A 19,737-nucleotide genomic window follows, 5' to 3' on the forward strand; every position below is an offset into this window, starting at 1 on the left:
GTTAGGACCATATAGTGGGAAACAGTATCAAAAGCTTTAGAAAGATCAAGAAATAAAAGGATACTAGTTGTTTTTATCTCTGGCTTCTGCTACAGTATGTGTGAAAGACAGAAGTGCAGTGGAAGTTCTTTGATTTGGACTAAAACCTTGTTGGGTAGGAGTGAGAAGGTTTTCTTGAGTTAGGTAGTTGATTAGCTGTGTATGTATACATTTTTCAAGGCCTTTGAAGAGAGGGGAGAGGATAGGTATATGTTTAAAGTTGGAGGGGGTCTGTGGAGTTACCACCTTTGTGAATGGGATTGGTATAGAAAGATTTCCAGATGTCTGGGGCAGTAGATTCTAAGACATATTTACTAGTATAGAGATTGGGAAAGCTATGGAGTTGGCAGCAAGTTTAAGGAAGAAGGCTGGAAGTCTGTTGTAGTAGGATGGGGAACAAGGTTTGAGTTTGCCAAGTAGTGATTTAATATAAGCAGTGGGTGCAGGTTTGAGAGAAAAAGGAGAAGTTGTTATGTTGGAGGGGGAGGTAGCAATAGAATTTTTATCTTGACCAGTTCTTGTAAGTTTGCTAATAGATTCAATGAAGTAAGAGTTAAGGAGAGAGGTGGTTTCATGTGGGATCTTGTTTGGGAAGGGGTTAGGGGTAGAAAGACTCCCTGAGTGGAGAATTTTGTTAATAGTTTGCCATTAAATAAATCATGAGGATTGGCAGAGATAGTGTAAACGCTAATCTTTATTTCATTAAGACTGCAAAGCCATTTCAATAAATTAATGGTGGAATGCTGCATACCACTATAAGATAAAATAACTCCAAAGTTATAGAAGGATGTTGAATTCTAAGAGATGCTGAAAGGAAGAGCAGACAACACTGAGGTATAACCATGTAAATGTGGATAATCTAGCCTCACTATTCAATCCAGCATCTGTGGAATGTTGATTCTAAACAATACTGTTCACAAGATGGGGGTATTAGAGACTGGTAAAATAAATGGTGGAGGTGATGAAGTAAGTTAAATGGGGAAGTTATGCAAATTTCATGGTCTAAAAATCTAGACAGAATTTAACTTGGATGTAACAAATAATGTGAGAGATCAAAGCAATCTAAAAAAAGACACGAGTGACTTGCTTTGTAAGGTGAATCAAAATAATATTGACTTTAAGGTTAATAAAAGCTTTAGTGATAGAGAACAGTTGCTGGGTGAATGAATAAGTACTTACATTTGCATATCTGAAAGCAATTAGGAAGTTGTACTTGTGGTCTGTCAACTAGAAAACACTTATGGTACAGACAAAAGGATAGGTAGTCTAATGAAAAGATCCATTAAACCGAAGAACAGTAGAAGTATTTGCTGATGCTAACAAAAATTGATTAACTGAGTGAAACATGAAATGATTGGGCGATGACATTACTATTTATACTTCCATAGTTAGGATGCCATCTTTAACTAAACAACATCACTACAATTACATGATGGCAATAAAGGTAATTTCAACAAGGAATTTGTACTCTGCTAATACAAATGCCTTCTTAAATCAAGATAATTTACACTAGACTCATAATGTAAAAAAGAAGTAAAAAAGTGCAAGACACTGGATGCTGAAAAAATGTTTATACTCAGGCTAACAATTAACATTTTGTAAGTCACATGAGGGGAAGATGGTACAAAAAAGGTAATAAACAGGTATCACCATCATTCAGTCACTTTTAAAATACAAGCATAATGAAAGAATGTTGATACTGTAAGCCATGTAATTGTGGCTTCTTGTCAGTGTCAGTGTGTATTTCTGCTTTTCTGTTTATACACAAAAAGACACGCACACACACACACACACACACACACACACACACACACACACACACACACACACACACACATACATACACACACACACACTCACCTCTCCATATATATGCACTTCCTCAGATTCCAATTGAATATATAACATATATTTGCTGTACTAATATCTATATTTTGTAGTATATAAATTAGATATAAATTAGAACTGCAAAAGTACAAAAATGCAAGGCACAGTAATTTAAATACATTGCATATTTCAAAATTTAAAAAAAAAATCTTATCAGTATGGCTTTCTTTATTGAATAATGAACTTGAACACTTTCACATTGTTGACAGAGTAAGCATGGCTTAAGTCAAATAAGATAATCACCACTTTATCTTCTGATGTCACCATTGCCTCATTCACAATAAACTGATTAACTTTCATTGGAGAACATTAATTCTTCAAAGTAGCTTTTCCAGACATTCAAAGTCAACTGATAATCTCCATTCTGCAAAAGTAATAAATGCAGGATCTGCTAAGACAATATGGACTTTAAAAAAAGTTTAAAAAGAAGTGTCAGACATACTTATGCCTCTTTGAAACTTCAATGGTGAACTTGCTGTTTTTATTATTCAAATTTATTCGATTGCCTAGTCACTGAGGATGTAAAACTCCTTGCTATGCTAAAAGCAAATACAAATCCACTTTCTGAACACAAACATGGCAATATAAACCAATAACAATGAATTTGTAAAGAAAGATGATTTGCTCCTACCAGCACGTATCTCTGATACTCCCCCAGCAGCAATCAGTGCCTCAATAATCTTCACACGGTACTCTGGAGTCACATTAGAGCTGGAAATATAAGCAAAGGTTTAACTATAACATCAACAACAAATTTTCGGACATTTTGCAATTTAATGAACCAGAAAGGGATTACAGATTGGTGAATCTTTGAAAGGTTAAAAAGGAAAGAATTTTATTGTTTATGTTGAACTGAATGGATGGACCTGGCTCTATGCCTCAATCGCATAAAATAAAATAAGTGCTACCAAACATGGCACTGCTGTTTTTGTTTTCTTATTTTTCACACAGAAGCAAATGATTTAACCTATGAATGGCAGTGTTTACACTGTTGTTGTTTATTATCCAATTTATCAGCTAGAATAAATTTACAGATCAAATGTTATCTTGAAGTAAAATCACCAATAAGACATCCTACAAATATATGCAATTTGTGTAGATGTCAGTGTAATGCTACAACTTTCCAGACTACACACACACACATACACACACACACACACACGTATATATATATATATATATATATATATATATATATATATATATATATATATACACACACATACACACACACACATACACAAACACACACACACAGACATATATATATATATATATATATATATATATATATATATATATATATATATATATATATATATATACACACATATATATAAAATGGAGGTAGGGTTGCTAAATAACAGCAATCTTAGGAATAAAGTAGGTGATTTAGAAGCTTTTCTCCACCTGGGAAATTTTAATATTTCTACAATTACTTGGAACCTTTATAATTATCCAAATCCTCAGCTTGGGATGAACATTAATATTTCTAACAAAACCTGAATCCTGGATTAAACATCCAAACGGTGTATCACAAATTCCAGGGTACACACATTTTCTTTTTGGCAAGCACAGTGGGTTAGGTGGCAGTAACTCATTAGATGAGTAAAAAGAAGCCTAAAAACTAGGAAATAATTCAGGAATAGAAATTGCTCAAATCATAACTAATTTCAGCAATGCTGAATATAATACTACAACAAATTTATTGTTCTCCATCTGTATCCCATACTGAACATAAGAAGTTCCTTACTAAACTGTAGGATATAAAACTTTAATTAAATGCAATACTAAGGGGAATTTTACTGACAAGACATTGACTAAGCAAAGTACATCATCATCAAGTAAATATGATCAACGATTAACTGACAATGTTAATAAAACACTTTTGAAGAAATAGTATGAAATTCAGCAGTGAATGGCAATATCTTAATATTCCTTTCTTAATAAGGGTAGTATTTTTCTGCTTCCTAGCCTTAGTTAAACCCCTTGTAATTAACAAACAGATCATGATTCGTTCATTGTTAACCTAAGAATAAAATTAAGCACTCATAAATAAATTATCCATCTTAAAATTTAAAAATAGAAAGTGTCACAGATGGGCTTATAATCTCACATGATGCCAGCAATTAACATTTAACAGTAAAGTAGTGTCACAATCCTCAAAGAAAGCAGGCCTAGTGGGGCGGAGCCTAGATGGCAAGCAGATAAGCAGCATTTTTTAGAACTCCACAAAACAGTACTAGAAAACAGGGACCAATTATTTTCATTAACCAGAAATAGAAAAAAATTAACGAACTTAAGAACTACAATGCTACCAAATTTCAAGAAATATTATTGAGTTTTTCCTGTCAAAATATTGTGGAGAACAACACAGCTGTTTGGTAATGGCCAGTTTAAAGAATTCTCACTCAGAAACCATTCTGAAGACGGAGATACAACTGATGTCTTCCACATTACATGAACTGTCATTGAACATGGATAGATTCACTGATAATTTGGAAAGTCTCAAGGAAAACTACCAAAAGCAAACAGATGTACTAAAAGAAATACTGCAGCAACAACAAAGTAAATTATTTGATATGGAGACATCATTCAATGACATAGATAGAAGACTCAAAGAAGAGGAAAATCCGACAGAATTCCTACTTCACCAAAATAACTGGCTACTTAATAAAGTGGATGATTTAGAGAATAGGAAGAGGAGAACTAATATATGAATATTTGGCCTTCCAGAAAAAACAGAGGGAGAAGACATCATCACCTTTTTGAATTCCTGGCTTCTTGTAGTGCTTGATTTAAAAGAGGGATTATCTAATGGAATAGAAAGAGCTCACAGACCCATAGGAAAATCTACACCCTCTTCACCTAATGCACCACCAAGATCAATTGTGGTAAAGTTCCTGTCCTTCTTGGATAAAGAGCTCATTTTAAAAATAGCCTGGAGAAAAAGTCCCATAACATATAAACAGAGTCAGATCAGATTTGACAATAACTATTCTGCAAAAGTGTTAGAAACAAGGAAAACAACTTGGTCATTAATGAAACTTCTCAAACAAAATAAAATAAAAGCGCAGATGGTATATCTTACTAGAATCAGAATTTTCCATTCAAATGACTTGAAAACCTTTAACAACATGTAAGAAGCTTCTACCTTTAAGAATAATAATATCATCACAGTTCTTGAAGAAATGGACTGGACTGTTTCCACCAACTTAAAAGATCTCCAGAAAAATATACTTGGTCTGATGTAAGGAAAAAGAAACAACAAATTGATTCTAAAACTACATAGTCTTCCAAATCTCTCAAAGAATCAGCAAAGATATAGACTTCTAGACTTTACCTCAAAATGTATGTATTTTATAATGTTAAATGATTTTATAACATAAAGTGACTTCTAAAAATATAGTTACATCTCATTCATAGGCAGTGAGGAAAACCAGATTCAAATGTTATCTTTCACTTTAATATAATTAGTTATATGTAAAGGAAGAACAGAGACAACATATGCACAAATGTTTTTCTCATCTCCCTTTTTATTAATAGTATATTTAGTTCACCTCATTTTTGCATCATAATAGGAAATGAAAATTTTTAATCATAGTTTCTGTGTCTTACTGACTTCACTACACTTCAAATTCCCATTTTAAAAGTAACATAGATATCCATATTTTTAAATGTGGAAAACACAGTTAGAGTCACTATAAACAAAGTTCCGTTACTGGGTTCTGACAATGCTGTTATTTGATACATTCTGGTGCACTAGTTAGAGCTTCCCTTGTCTGCTATGAAAGATTTAAGGTGGAAATAGTCAGTTAAGGAATCCCCTGCTTGTCTGTTGTTAAGGTAGCATTTGTAGTGTGATATCAGTTGCATAAGCAGTATATTTTAAGCTCATTTAACATGGTCTTTGGATTATTAAAATCTACAAACCCTGACTTCTTTTAAATAAATAAAAAGAATACATGTGAAATCAGTGACAGAGTAGCTGTTTTTCATATAGGTAACACAAAAAAGAAGAAGTTACAGTAACATTGAATAAAATCCAATTGAAAAAGTAATAGAAGCATTACAGACTACATTGTTACACTTGAAGTAAACACAGTCCTTTCTTACTTCTGGATTATTCCTACCTAGGCTATAAGATACACTATGCTATGGTGATCCAGTAAAATGACATGTCTGATAGCTTTGTAAGCATCTGTTAGAGCGTTGCAAGTATAAATAGGAAAATATGTATGTGAGATGCACACATCAGCTGCAGTTGTGACATACGTCTGTGTACATAATAAGTAAAATTGACAGGTTTTAGACATATTATACTGAATACTTCATTAACCTGGTAACAGAAATCATCTAATTTCAGAAGCCACAAAGGGACTTATTGCCTTGTACTTATAACTCCTGCTTATTTGAATATAATGTGCACATTTCTTTATTAGATAACATAGTAAACCCTGTACTGTGCAGTGTTGTTATTTTCCTCTGCTCACAATGCCTAGACATGTTCAATTGAATTGATTAAGTAGTAACCAAATAAATAGTGAATACAGTAGATAGTAAATTACTGATTACTCTCCTCACCCTTTAGTGCTTTCTAATCTTTGATAAGTGGGGTTCAACTTTCAGTAAAGTGTCAAAGATGCTGGTAATTAGCCAAAATTCTTACACCAACATGCAAGTAGTTGTTTAACTGCACTACTAAATTGTGTGGGCATGTGTACTTATTTTCTATGATGAACAGTTAATTTATTTCTAGCAAAACTTTAAGCCATGGTTCTATAACTCGTAAAATTATTTCAGACAGTGTTGTGAGTGCCTGATGATGTATTGTGGGAGTTGCCTTGATGGCTGGGAAGTACTGGGAAAGCTATAGTAAAATTGCATATAAATTAGCATAATAAAGTAGTTTAGATGTCATTCATTCTACCAAAAATTGTTTGAATTACACATTTATAGACATAGGTTCCTAAGAAACGCAAATCCTAAATGACATTCTGTATGCTACACATCTGGTTAAGGCAGGAATTTATAACATAAACTACCTCTAATCTTTCAGACATTAGTTGTATAGCTGACTATTATGCAGCTGATATTTTTACTGAATATTGACAACTGTTTAAATAAAAAGGTTATCAGTTTCTTAGTGAGATGGTTGGTAAAATGAGTTCACCTTGGAATTTCATCTTTATTTCTTTAAAGTAAAGGGCCCATGAGAAAATGTATTCATGGTCTGCTTTTGCTACTGCCTCAAGTAGTAAAATAAGACAGATTTGTAAATTGTAATTCTTGATGAGAAATTCAAGTAGATCACTAATTAAATAGATATGAGATAGAGAGATTTCTTAAGACACTGTTTGGCTTAATAGGTTTTGTATTTTTTATAGTGTCATTACTTTAATTTAATAACAAAGAAGGGAGTCTCCCTACTCTTGTATATTGCTGCATGACACAGTCTTTGATAAACACTCTATTATAAAGGTTCTAAGGAACTGTGGCTGTGCAGAACAGCTTCAGTAATGCTCTGCCTTGACTAGCATTTTGTTCAATATTCTGTAATGTTATTCTCATAATATGAATTGATATTATAACTATGCATTAGTATTAAGAAGTTTATAAATTGCTCACCCACATGGCCACTTAGCTGGGCAAATTGCTTCTGTTTCATCATCAATGAGTGATCACTATGGTCTAATGTTGTCTTTCTTCATTTTTTCTTTTAATTTGTCACAACTACATTCATGGGTGGAAATAAAATAAACTGAATCTGGTTATGCTTTCATTTGTCTCTAATTGAAAGCATGTGAGTGATACATAGAGATTTATGACATGTATTGTTCACTCAAACATATTTACATTGTCATCTCTAGTGTACACAACTCTAAGGGTTCATTCTATGGACTACATAGTTTTTGTAGTATGATTCAAGTGTTCTGAATAGACTTGTCCATATTTATCTTCACTTATTGATACATTTCTAAATCGACTTCACTCAGTTATAATATATTTTAGCATGTAGGAGGGTGTTTATCTGACATAATCATTAGTATATTGGTCATATCAGAATATTGGAGACTATTAATATGCATATATACTACTCTCAGGCTAAAGAGAACTAATGTTAAGCAACATTTACTGTGTTATAAATTAAATTTTACTTTATGAATGTTTAAGTGGTGTATGATAGGATGATTATATTCTGAAAAAGAAGTCTAATCTAATCTAAAATTGAATTGTATTACTAAATCGATACTCATTTCCATACATTATGTGAATTCATTATTAATAGTTATATAGGAAAATAATAACTAATATTGTTAAATCTCCAAGATAAGAAAAAAGGTGTATTGGAGCTCAAAAGGGGTTAGTTTTATTTTCTTTCTTTTTTCAGGAGGGAAGTTATGGTAGGCAATCTGTTGGATTTCTTCTCATCTATCAGATTGGAAGTGTATTCCACTTCATGTACATTAGAGGGTTTATAAATATATGTATATACTTGTTGTTATACAAGTAATTTTGGTATTTTTCTTTTTTCTTTTTTTTTATTGGCCTGAACTAAACTCTATTTTAAGCTATTTGACCAAAATTAAAATATTGACTACAATGAGAATTATTAACACAGTAGTTACACATTTTACATTTGGTATGGTATTACAAAATATAATACAAAACAAATATGATGTAAAGTTAAACACTGAGAATGGACTTGACTATTTTATCCTTAAACACTAAAGGTTTAAACAATCCAAGGAAAAGATCTAATTTATTAAGCTATATGAAATTAAATAAAGTACAAGTAGTATTTCTTTAAGAGACTCACTTCGAAACAAATGATACCTTTAGCTGGAATCCTAATGAATATATGATCTTATCTCACTTTTCATATAAGAAAAAAAGACTAGGGGAACTTTAATTTTTTTTAAAGAAAATGTCACTATGTCTCAAATGATTTACACATATGAAGATAAAGAAGGACTCCTAGCCATAGTAATAGTAAAATATAACAATAGACTCTGGACATTAGTAAATATGAAGCTACTTAAGAAATGGGAAGAAAGTTTAAATCTAACTGATGCATTTAGTTATAAGGAGAACAACTCATTATTATTTTCACACCAAGACCACATATTTGGGACACATACAAGAATTGATAAAATCTTCATATGTCAAGATCTCAATTCAAAAATAATACAATTTTCCATAATCCATTGTCCCTTTTCAGACCATAATTCATTAATTCTCAAAATACATACAAATTATAAGAAATACATTTTTATGTCAAGAATTACAGCTTACATTACAAAATTAAAACAATTTAAACCTTGGTTAGATTCAGAAGTACAATTCTTTTTAGATATAAATTACACTACTGAAATAAATGTAATTAATTTTTGGGATACCTTGAAAGCCTATCTAAATGGAAACATTCTTTCATGGTATAAAAACAAGCTAAAAGAGTGGGAATCAGAATTATGTAACATCCAAAAATAAATTGCAGATCTCACTATTAATTCATCTACTTACACACAAAATAATCATAAAGAAACATTGGACGACTTAAACAAAAGATATAATGAAATCCTAACTCACAAAACTAATATAGCTGTAGAAAGGTTAAAACTTAGTTCCTGTGCAGTATCACCCAAACATATGCATAATTTAGCAATAAAATTAAAAAACATTCCATTGAAAATAATATTACAAATATTATACATGAGGAAAGGAAAAAAAAACAAAAAGTTTTCGGATATAAATGATATACTAGATGCATTTAAACATTATTTCTCTGACCATTATAATGATACTTCACATAAAACTAATACGTCAAACTTAGACCTGAAATTAGTAAAGGTAAAGGCGATACCAGAAAAGTTAAAGTTAGACATTCAAAAACAAATATCTCTAAAAGAAATTACTCAAAAAATCAAGGAAATTAAAAGTAATAAAACACCGGTAATTGATGGAATAATTAATGAATTGTATAAGATAGTTCCATCTTCCGTAATATCGTTTCACAAAACTTTGAATGAAATTCTAGCGCAAAACACAACTCCAATTTCATGGAGATACTCCTTAATTACACCCATTATAAAAGAAAACAAAGACCCTTTACAGTGTAAATCTTATAGGTCAATATCTTTACTTAACGATTATAAAATCTTCATGTCAATATTAGTTAGTAGAATTAAAAAATCATTGACACAGATAAATGAGGATCAAACAGGATTCATTTATAAAAGACACACAAATGACAATATACAAAGAATTCTAACACTCATAGATTTTCTAAACGGAAACAATCAAGAAGCTCTAATAGTAGCTTTGGATATAGAAAAAGCCTGTGATTCGTTGATCTGGGATTTTCTTATTAAGGCTTTAGAATTGTTTGAATTTCCTACTAATTTTATTAAGCTAATAAAGAATATTTATAAAAAACAATTTGGTTTATGTAAAACACGGGCCATTTACCTTGAAGGCTATTGAAATAACCAAAGGTACAAAGCAGGGATGTCCGATGTCTCCCACCCTGTTTGCCTTAGGAATTGAATTATTTGCTTCATTAGTACACCACAACTCTGATATATCAGGCATAGATGTATATGGTCAACTCAATTCAAAAATTATGTTATTTGCTGATGATGTTTTACTCACATTATCTGTCTCGGAGAAATCAGTACAAAAACTAGATGAAATAGTGGATAGGTTTTATCATATCTCTGGCCTTATATTTAACAAGGGAAAATCTAATTATATGCATTTGAATAAAGAGAGAATTTACCTTAACTACAAATTATGTGATAGGAAAACAAGTTCCCATAATAAAATATTTAGGTATAACACTATGTGATAATTTGGAATCTATGTTAGCCACAAATTATAGCAACATAATTAATAAAATAAAAATGTTAATAGTAAGCTGAAATAAAATGTTCTTGAGATTTGAAGACAGATTACAAATAATAAAAATGGCAATACTTCCAAAAATTAATTACATTGCACAAGCTATACCTATAAGAAAATCTTGAAAGAAATAAATAAAATTCTATTAAACTTTCTTTGGTGTCCAAAAAGAAATAGAATAGCCTGTACACATCATATTAGATCTTGGAAAATGGGTGGAATTAAACTTCCAGATCTAGAATCATACATGAAATCTTTCATATTAAGAGCAATCATTAATTGGATAGATCCTAATTATTCTTCAACATAGAAAGCATTGCACACTATTATTTTATTAAATGAAAATAAAATAATTAAAAATTGTATATTAAGTGAACAAAATAATAGGATGTGGCACACATTGACTGTTAATATTCAAGATAATATAACAAAACCAGCAAACTTAAATTATATAAATAATATTTACAACTCATTCAGAAGATTTATATATACTAGCATGGATATTAAGATTTGGCTAGACTTGATAATACCCTTTAGCTCTACAATGATTTTCTTCAATAAAATTCATAATGTTATTTTAACTAAATGGGAGGGGAAAATTTTCACTTGTTGGCAAAATTGTATAGAGAATCAAGTAGTATTAGACATTCAACAAATTCAGAATAAATATGACATTCCATCAGCAGATTGGCTGATACTACAAAGCATATTATTATCTGTTAAGGATCTTAATATTAAAATTATTAATTCACCTTATAAAACTAGTCCAAATTTGATAAATCTAATATCTGAAGTTGTTTACGACAATTATAATTGGATGAATCTAATTTCAAAATTATACAAAATATTGATAACATATAAAACTAATCCTGATGCAAGATATTGGAATTTCATAGCAAAAGGATATCACGCTCATCTATCAATTGAAAGTAAAACAAATATTTTATGTTGTTAACTTAACATTTAATTTACAAATATGGAAAATATTTACATGGAAATATATTCACAGGGCATTTATTACACCTGATAAACTAGCCAAATTCAATTCACTTGATAAATCCATTTGTTGGAAATGTTCTTTAAACTGTAAAGCTGATTGGTCTCGTATATTTTTTGATTGTATTAATATAAAACAATTCTGGGAAGAAATTATTATTTTTCTCCAAACTATATTCACAGATACCTTTATTTTAATCAAATCTTTAGTCCTCTTAAATGTTAATGATACTATTGGAATGAATAAAAAGGATCTATACCTACTTTGGTCCATACTAGCTGTGGGAAGGAAATGTATAACTAGAAAGTGGAAGTCTTCAAAAGAACCTACTCTGGAAGAATTCTTGAGATTGATGGAAGAAACAGCAACATTAGAAATCAAGGTGAAGGAATTGTGAATTTCACCTAAAACTTGGACAAACAATCCTTGGGAAAAATGTAACTCTTATTGAGAAATTAAACATGAACTCTAAATAATTAATGTGCAGCTTTATACTTTATTAACTGAATATATAAATTTTTGTTACTAATTTCATATATTTTAATGTTTTTCCCTCCTTTGTTCAGGTCAGTTGTACATAGTGTATATAAAGGTTTATAATACTTGTTTATTGATGATTGTATCATTAAATAGTATATTATTTGGAAAAAAAAAAGAAAAAGAAAGCAAGCCTAGTGAAAACAAAAATCTATGATTGTCCATACAAACATAACAGCAAATATGTACTGCTGCCTTAGGTTATGGACAGTGCCTGCCATATGCAAATAATCTTCACACTATATAACTGTACAGCAGAGTTATAATTCCCAGCTTTCCAAGATGGTACCCACCTTGCTCTCATCTCAATGTCTTGCACTTCTATCTTACCAACACTAAATGAAATTTGACCAAAATAATTGCATTTGTCCACACACATGCAAACACACAGAGGCATATGCACGCACACACACACACACACACACACACACACACACACACACACACACACACACACACACACACACACACACACACACACACACACACACACACACACGCTCACATGCACACCAGAGTGAGCTATGTTATTTTTCTAAAGTCAACATCTCTTTCCTTCCTGGCTTTAGGATAACAAGTTGCCACTTGCTAGACCTGTCTAGCACACCAAGAGCAGAATTACTCATCACTTTTACCCACTGAAATATAATCATTTTTAGGTATGGCTAAAGTAGTTACTTTTTAAAATATGGATGCTACAATTAACAATTCATCAGTTCTTTGCATATATCTAATAATAATAGGTTAGAGACCAACCACAAACTTTGGAGTTAAATAATTAGATTATTTACATAAAATACTTGAAACTAGGCAATACACTTTGAAAATTAAAATGCAAATTCACAAATATATATAATAGTACATTATAAAAGCTTTGAGCAAGCATATGCCAATTTGTAAAGAAATAGCTACCCCTTTTTCTCGAAATACTATCATTATCTGAAGACTTATCATAATCTGTCTACTTCTAATGGTTAGCAGCATTTAGCATTAGTATAAGTCTCACAGGCAATGCCTGCTGGGCATCAGTGCTCAGTCCAAAAAGTCCACTGCAGTATACAGAAGTAAGGCAACAGCTGACTGAACTCACAAAAGTTGCAATGTTAATATAGAGGGGTCACAGTACTGGCTAAAAGTCCAATGAGGGTGCCCTGGAAGGATACAACACTGGAAAATATAGTTACAGCAGTCCTTTAAAGACATCTTGCACTTTTAAGAGTCCATTGTTATTTACATCCTGTCAGTCTCAGAACTGAAATGTGTGTATCCTGTTCACATAGTAATAGTCTTTGAAAGGAAGTAACAGACTTAACAAATGAAAAAAAAACAGAGCTGTACTATGCATGTTTCTTGAAATCAGTTACAAAGTTCTAATACATTCAACCAGAAAAATGCACAATTCTTATACAGCTTTATAAAACTTTGTAGAACTTTCCGCATTTATACATTTTATTTGCTTCATGATTTACTAGAAACACAAGGGGCCATGTTTTTCACTACCACACATTCTGTTTTATTTCTGTTGCATATTTTGTTGTAGTTAACATGCACATTAGGTTAACTCACTGTGAATGTTTTAGCAAGGTTTGACTGACTGTTCTATGAAAACAATATTGTTATCAAAAAGCCAAGACCGTACAGAAGTATAGCACTAATGCTTATAGGTTTTATTACACTGTGTAGAGTTGCTTGAGGTATACATTCCTTGGACTAAGTATTAGCTGGTACAACATTGCAAATTATTATGTCTGTACTGATAGTGTTTGTTGAGGGTTAATCTACTCTCCCTACACTTGGTGGAGTCCCTCTAATCTGTCTCTCTCTCTCTCTCTCTCGCACTTTCAGTAACCACACTTTCTATGAGCTCTCACTGTTCTCCCCTTCATTCAACATGGACATTAACTACAGTACAAAAATAAAAACATGGAACATACTGCTAGCAGTCTGGGAAGTTCAAACAATACTGCTAACCAAACAGCAATATCTACGATATACCAGCATGTAGATGTTACATCTAGTAGCGGATACCTTTACTTATTCCAGCTGAACTCTAGAGTCACCAACACTCTTAAGCTAGGACCAACAGCTGCTTATATTACACCCTGACCCCACAGATATCTCCCCCTGCCATTACTTACTAGCTTGTACAACTAGAACTTAACTTCTTCTTGCTGTGCCTGCAATTAAGAAGTAAACACATGCTGAGGGCACCAAATACTTAAATAACTTGGACATTACTGAATATCAAAAGTGCTGAACTGGTATACTTCTAGGGGTTACAAATACAGTGCTAACTTTCCTAGATGTTCTGCCACTGAATGATTGATTGTTTTTTAGAACTTTTCTCACACTATGGCTAGGGTGTTGGGTCTGCCTGCTCCATTCACCCTTGCTCCACTTGGGCTCACTCTGCTTCCCTACTCTACCCCATTACCACAACCCCCCACTTTTCTTATATATATACTCCCTTAGACTACTCCTCTATATGCCATCACCCAATTAGCCACTCCACAACCACACCCAAGTATCATCTTCTAGGTATCAATAACACTTTAAACACCAACCATTTTCTCCACACATCATATACAACTTTCACCTCTACAGTATATCCTGTAGCAGTTACTCTACAAAATTCCCAACACCATATAACTAATTAGTTTCATTTTTCTTCTCAGCACTCCACTCCTCATACTAACCCAGGCCACCTCCATCCACAGCATGCAATAATCATTACATTCAAGAACTCTTACCTGAACTACAGCACCACAAACCACTATGATTAGCTTCTCTAACATTACAACATCTTTATTCAATTGTAGCAGTCTATACACTATCAAATTCAAAGTCATCCCCATTAGCAGCAAACTCAAAATAATTCCCTGTACTTTAGCTAGGTCCTCCTCTAAAGCCAATTACTTCTCATATATTATAATGCATCTCTTGTTACTATCTCAAAGTGGTGACATACATCCAAATCCAGGCCCTTCCCTCTCTCGTAATATCAGCCATACTCCCTTTCCCTCCTCTAAGTCTTCTACAAACCCTTGAAACCTATTTATAATAACAACCAATACACAGAGTATTTATAACAAAATTACAGAATTTCATGCCTGGCTCTCTCAAAATACGCCTGACATCATAGCTGTTACAAAAACTTGGCTAAAGGCACATATATCACATACTGAAATAGTTCCAGTTGATTACAATAGCATATGAAAAGATATACTCCCAAGAAAGGGGGGGTTCTTTAATCTGCCATAACTCTTTAAGCATTACATCCCTTTCTACACCTGTCCCAACCTTTGGCAACATGGAAATTCTAGGAACCACAAAGAAATGCAGTAGAGTGAACCACAATAACCAAAAAACATAGCAAGCCAATGAAGGTCCGTACACCCTGAAATGATACCCAAAGCAATCTACAAGTATATAAAGGTTTATTGCATGATGTCCACAAAAAATCCACAAAAGCCCACACCAGATTAAACACTTTTATTTCATCCATGGAAATTTCTTCAGAATGGTGCAATTAATTAACTCACAGTTTAAATACACAAGCAATGCATATGATTGGTTAAAAATAATTAAATAAAACTGAAATCCTTAAAGAAACATGGTAAAAAATACCACTATATATAAAAATATGAAATGCAATATATACAAGATAAGTACCACTTCACAAATGTACTTTGTTGAGTGACTAAAATAAATCATAATAAATTAGCTTTCATTTTCAAAGCAGGGACTACAGAAAAGTGCTCATTTAACCCTGGACTAACACAGGCATCAAAAGATATGTGCCATATCATTTCCTGATATTCAAGTCTGGTTTCCCAGTCACCACCTCTTTTGGGCATTTGGATCTGCTCTATAATACAAAATTTAAACGCAGCTGTGGGACAAACCAAACTATGCTTAAACAGGGCATTTGTATCTTTACCTCTGTTTAAGTCATATACATGCTCATAAATTCTTTGTCTTAGGCATCTTTCAGTTTTGCCTATGGAGAATGCATAACAGGTAGTACAATATGCCATGTATATAACTCGCTTAGAGCCACAGTTGTAATACCCATCAGTGGAAATAAACCTGTTGAGACTTGTTAAAAATAATTCATAATTATTAACCAGCATCCAACACTGTGCACAACTACCACACTTGAAAGTACCCTTATTTTTACAAGTTGTAATATTATCACAACAGGTTGCATTCTTAAACAAATTCTTTAAATTGGCCCCTCTCCTGTAGCTGGCTTTGAAGGAATTCTGAAAAACTTTCACAGTGTTTGGCACCACGGCAAATATATTCCAATATTTAAGAATAATTTGTTTGATTTGTGATGAGTCTTGGTTATAACTTAATACACAGTAAATGTCCATTAACCTAGAAGAACCTGTATCATTAGTATGTGTTCCTGCCTTGCTCATGTCCAGAAATAGCTTGACTGTTATTACTAGTGACCCCACCCCTAATTAAAGGGTAATATTTAGAACCCAGACTGACTATGATTTCCTGTTTAATGGTGTCAGTAAGGGGGTTTGGGGTATTCTCTAGCTATAACAGACTCTCAATAAAGTCTAATTCTTTAATCAATACTCCTTTCTCAGAAGTCATACGAGCTGCCCTCACCATTTGGCCCTTCACGATATATTTTTTTTGAAGGTGAGGGTGATTGCTTTTAAAGTGCAAATACGAGTTGGAAAAATATACTTCCCTGTAAATTTGGGACACACAATTATTGTTCTCTGTGTCCTTCGAAATGAGCACATCTGAGTATGCAATGGATTCGGTCTCCACCGTACTAGTAAAGGAAAGGAAAGGAAGTTACTGGTAGATTGTAAGTATTCCACAAAGGCTGCCATTTGATCCTAGGACCCTTCCCATAAAATAAAAATATTGTCCAAGTAACGATAATATGCATGGATGTGTTTGTAAAACTCTAAGTTTTAAATACATAATGTGTTTCCCAATAAAGGAGAACCAAGTTAGCAAATATTGGTGCGCCATAGCTCTCAACCTTCCATCTCCAAAATGAGGAACACTTGCTTTCGTAATGTGGAACAAATGGGCAAAATGTGGAACACATACTAATGGGTTACTAACAATTTCAAATAGGAAGGTCATAGAATGGTGAAAATATGTTGGTTTACTTATAAAGAAGATCCTTTAATGAATTAATATGATTCATTTCTATTTACCACGGATTTCACTTAAAAAAATTCCTAATACTGAATGTATGACAGACTCTTTCAATGTGGAACTTTGAGGAACTTCGAGGAACATGAACTTTTTAAGACCCTAAGCAACAACTGGCCTCAAAGGAGGGTCCTGTATATTTTTGTGAACCTTGGGAATTCCAAAAATGCCTGGAATAACAGGTTTTTTAACCCGTAAGAAATTGTACAGCTTGGTATCAATCATATCTTGTAAAAGATTGTCTTCCAGAATGATTCCTGTGATTCAATAAACCTCCGTGCAAGAATAAGTCTATTTTTGCATGGAGTGGATCATGCCCATGCAGCACAGCAGTGCACCTTGCATATTCATGAAGGCACGCTGCTGTATAACCTGCATGGACACGATTTGTGAACAAGTGCAGAGGGCTCTCAGGATGTGCCGTACGGCACTTTGAAAACAAAAGCAGTGTCCACGGACACTGTTGCATACCTCTCAACTGTACAGATTTTCACAGAATGCAGATATTTGCCTCATATGTTAGGCGTGTTCCTCTTAAAATCTGTACTTGTCTGTCAAAGAGCTGAAGACGGAAGGCATAAAATAATGACAAAAATTTGAGTCTAAGACTACACATCCTTCAACAAAGTCATGGCTAATGCAAAACCTATCATTCTATCATCTTTCTAAGTTTGTAAGAGCAATATTTAAATTCTGTCCCTCTTTGTCCCCCCATCATGTTAGGCTTTGTCCAGGTTTTATGCTCTAAGAGGTTTACAGGTATGACTGTTAGCTATGTGCATATCCCTAAACTCAGACAAATAAAACAAATATTTTTTTCCCATCCCCACTAAAGTTTAAGTGTAGCTGATTGGGTGTGTGTGTCATGCAGCTGTGTTCAGCATAGCTTAAACATCTGAAGGAGCTAAATAGAAATATATAGCCAAAATACCCAAAGTGAGATAGCATAGTGGTAACAGCTTTTGCTTTACATGCAGTCATTCACAGTTCGGGCCCCAATGAAGTCTGTTTGCTTTTAGATGTAAAAGCAGTATTAAAAGTTTGATATTTTATTAAATGACGTAGTAAATAATTTTTATCAATCTGGTCCAAAATTGAGGTGTAAGTCCAGAAAAGATGCAAAACCCCTATATAAATACAAGTGTCCCATACAGTATAATCATACAAGAATAAATCTAAATGAAAGCACATAGGGGGTGTCATGGAAGGTAAACATAAAATTATAATATATCAATAATGATGAAAGAGTCCCATACATCTGATAGTCTATAAAATGTAATTTGAGCAATGCAAACTAGCAGTCAGCTGTGCTTAGCTGGTGTAAGCATTGCTTAAATATATATGCTAAGCACTGAGTAGCCCAGCTAAGTGGATTTGCGCATTGGTAAGCAGTGCTCAACATCTGACCCTGTAAGCACTGCCAACCATAGCTAAGCAGGTTTTCCCGTCACTTAACATATTCAAATATGGTCCAAAGATGGCAAAGGGTGTGAAATCAGCCATATTGAAACCTCAAGGGTGGGAATACAGCCCATAACCAGTTGTAGCTCACCACTGCAGGCACTATGGCTGGTGTTGGTGAAGGATTGCACTTTTGGGCACAAAGCTGAGGCATTCAGGAGTCCAGGGTCATGGCTGGACTCCTAGTGAAAGACCATGAGGGGAGACTGCTGCAGAGCCAGTACCAGGGCTCCCAATACAAAGAGGAGGCCTGGGACTGTCTTGCACGTTATCTCACCATTGCCACTGGCATCTCTCGGACTGGTGAGCAGGTCCAGCACTATTTTCTGACCTGAACTGTAGGAAGAGGGAGGAAGAGGGAACTCTTGGACTTGTGGTTCCAAGATGCACAGGCAGAGAATGTCTCAGATGTGTGTAAGTATCACTATCAATTAGTGTTTGCCAAAGTCCAGCCTGTGTATGTGATGGATAGGTATGCATAAATGTTTCTCTATCTCCTGTACAGCTGCAGATGACAGGGCTATGGACATGGATGCCCATGCCGGCAGGCTGCTAAGGCTGCATCACAAGGCAGGTGAGTACAAATGTAGCTTGAAGTATTCAGGGCAAATAAATAGAAAGAAGTGGAATGTCACCTGTCAGTATTTAAAAATGTGTACTGTCTGTACTGAATAAATGAGACATTAGCAGAATAATAGTGACATACAAGCTATATATCA

The 19,737-nt window shown here is 33.3% G+C and overlaps 1 protein-coding gene across 1 annotated transcript in view; it reads right to left on the bottom strand.

The window, feature by feature from the left end:
- LOC122814254 (phosphatidylinositol 3-kinase regulatory subunit alpha-like) overlaps window positions 1-19,737 on the bottom strand; it is a 2,697,787-nt gene that overhangs the window by 925,958 nt on the left and 1,752,092 nt on the right. The window contains exon 4 of the mRNA XM_044086851.1: window positions 2,558-2,637. Within this exon, the coding sequence (XP_043942786.1) occupies window positions 2,558-2,637 (80 nt within the window). The remainder of the gene's footprint in view (window positions 1-2,557; window positions 2,638-19,737) is intronic.

The sequence above is a fragment of the Protopterus annectens genome, chromosome 10.part0 (genome assembly GCF_019279795.1).
Source record: "Protopterus annectens isolate FY-2018-M chromosome 10.part0, PAN1.0, whole genome shotgun sequence".
Taxonomy (NCBI): Eukaryota; Metazoa; Chordata; order Ceratodontiformes; family Protopteridae; genus Protopterus; species Protopterus annectens.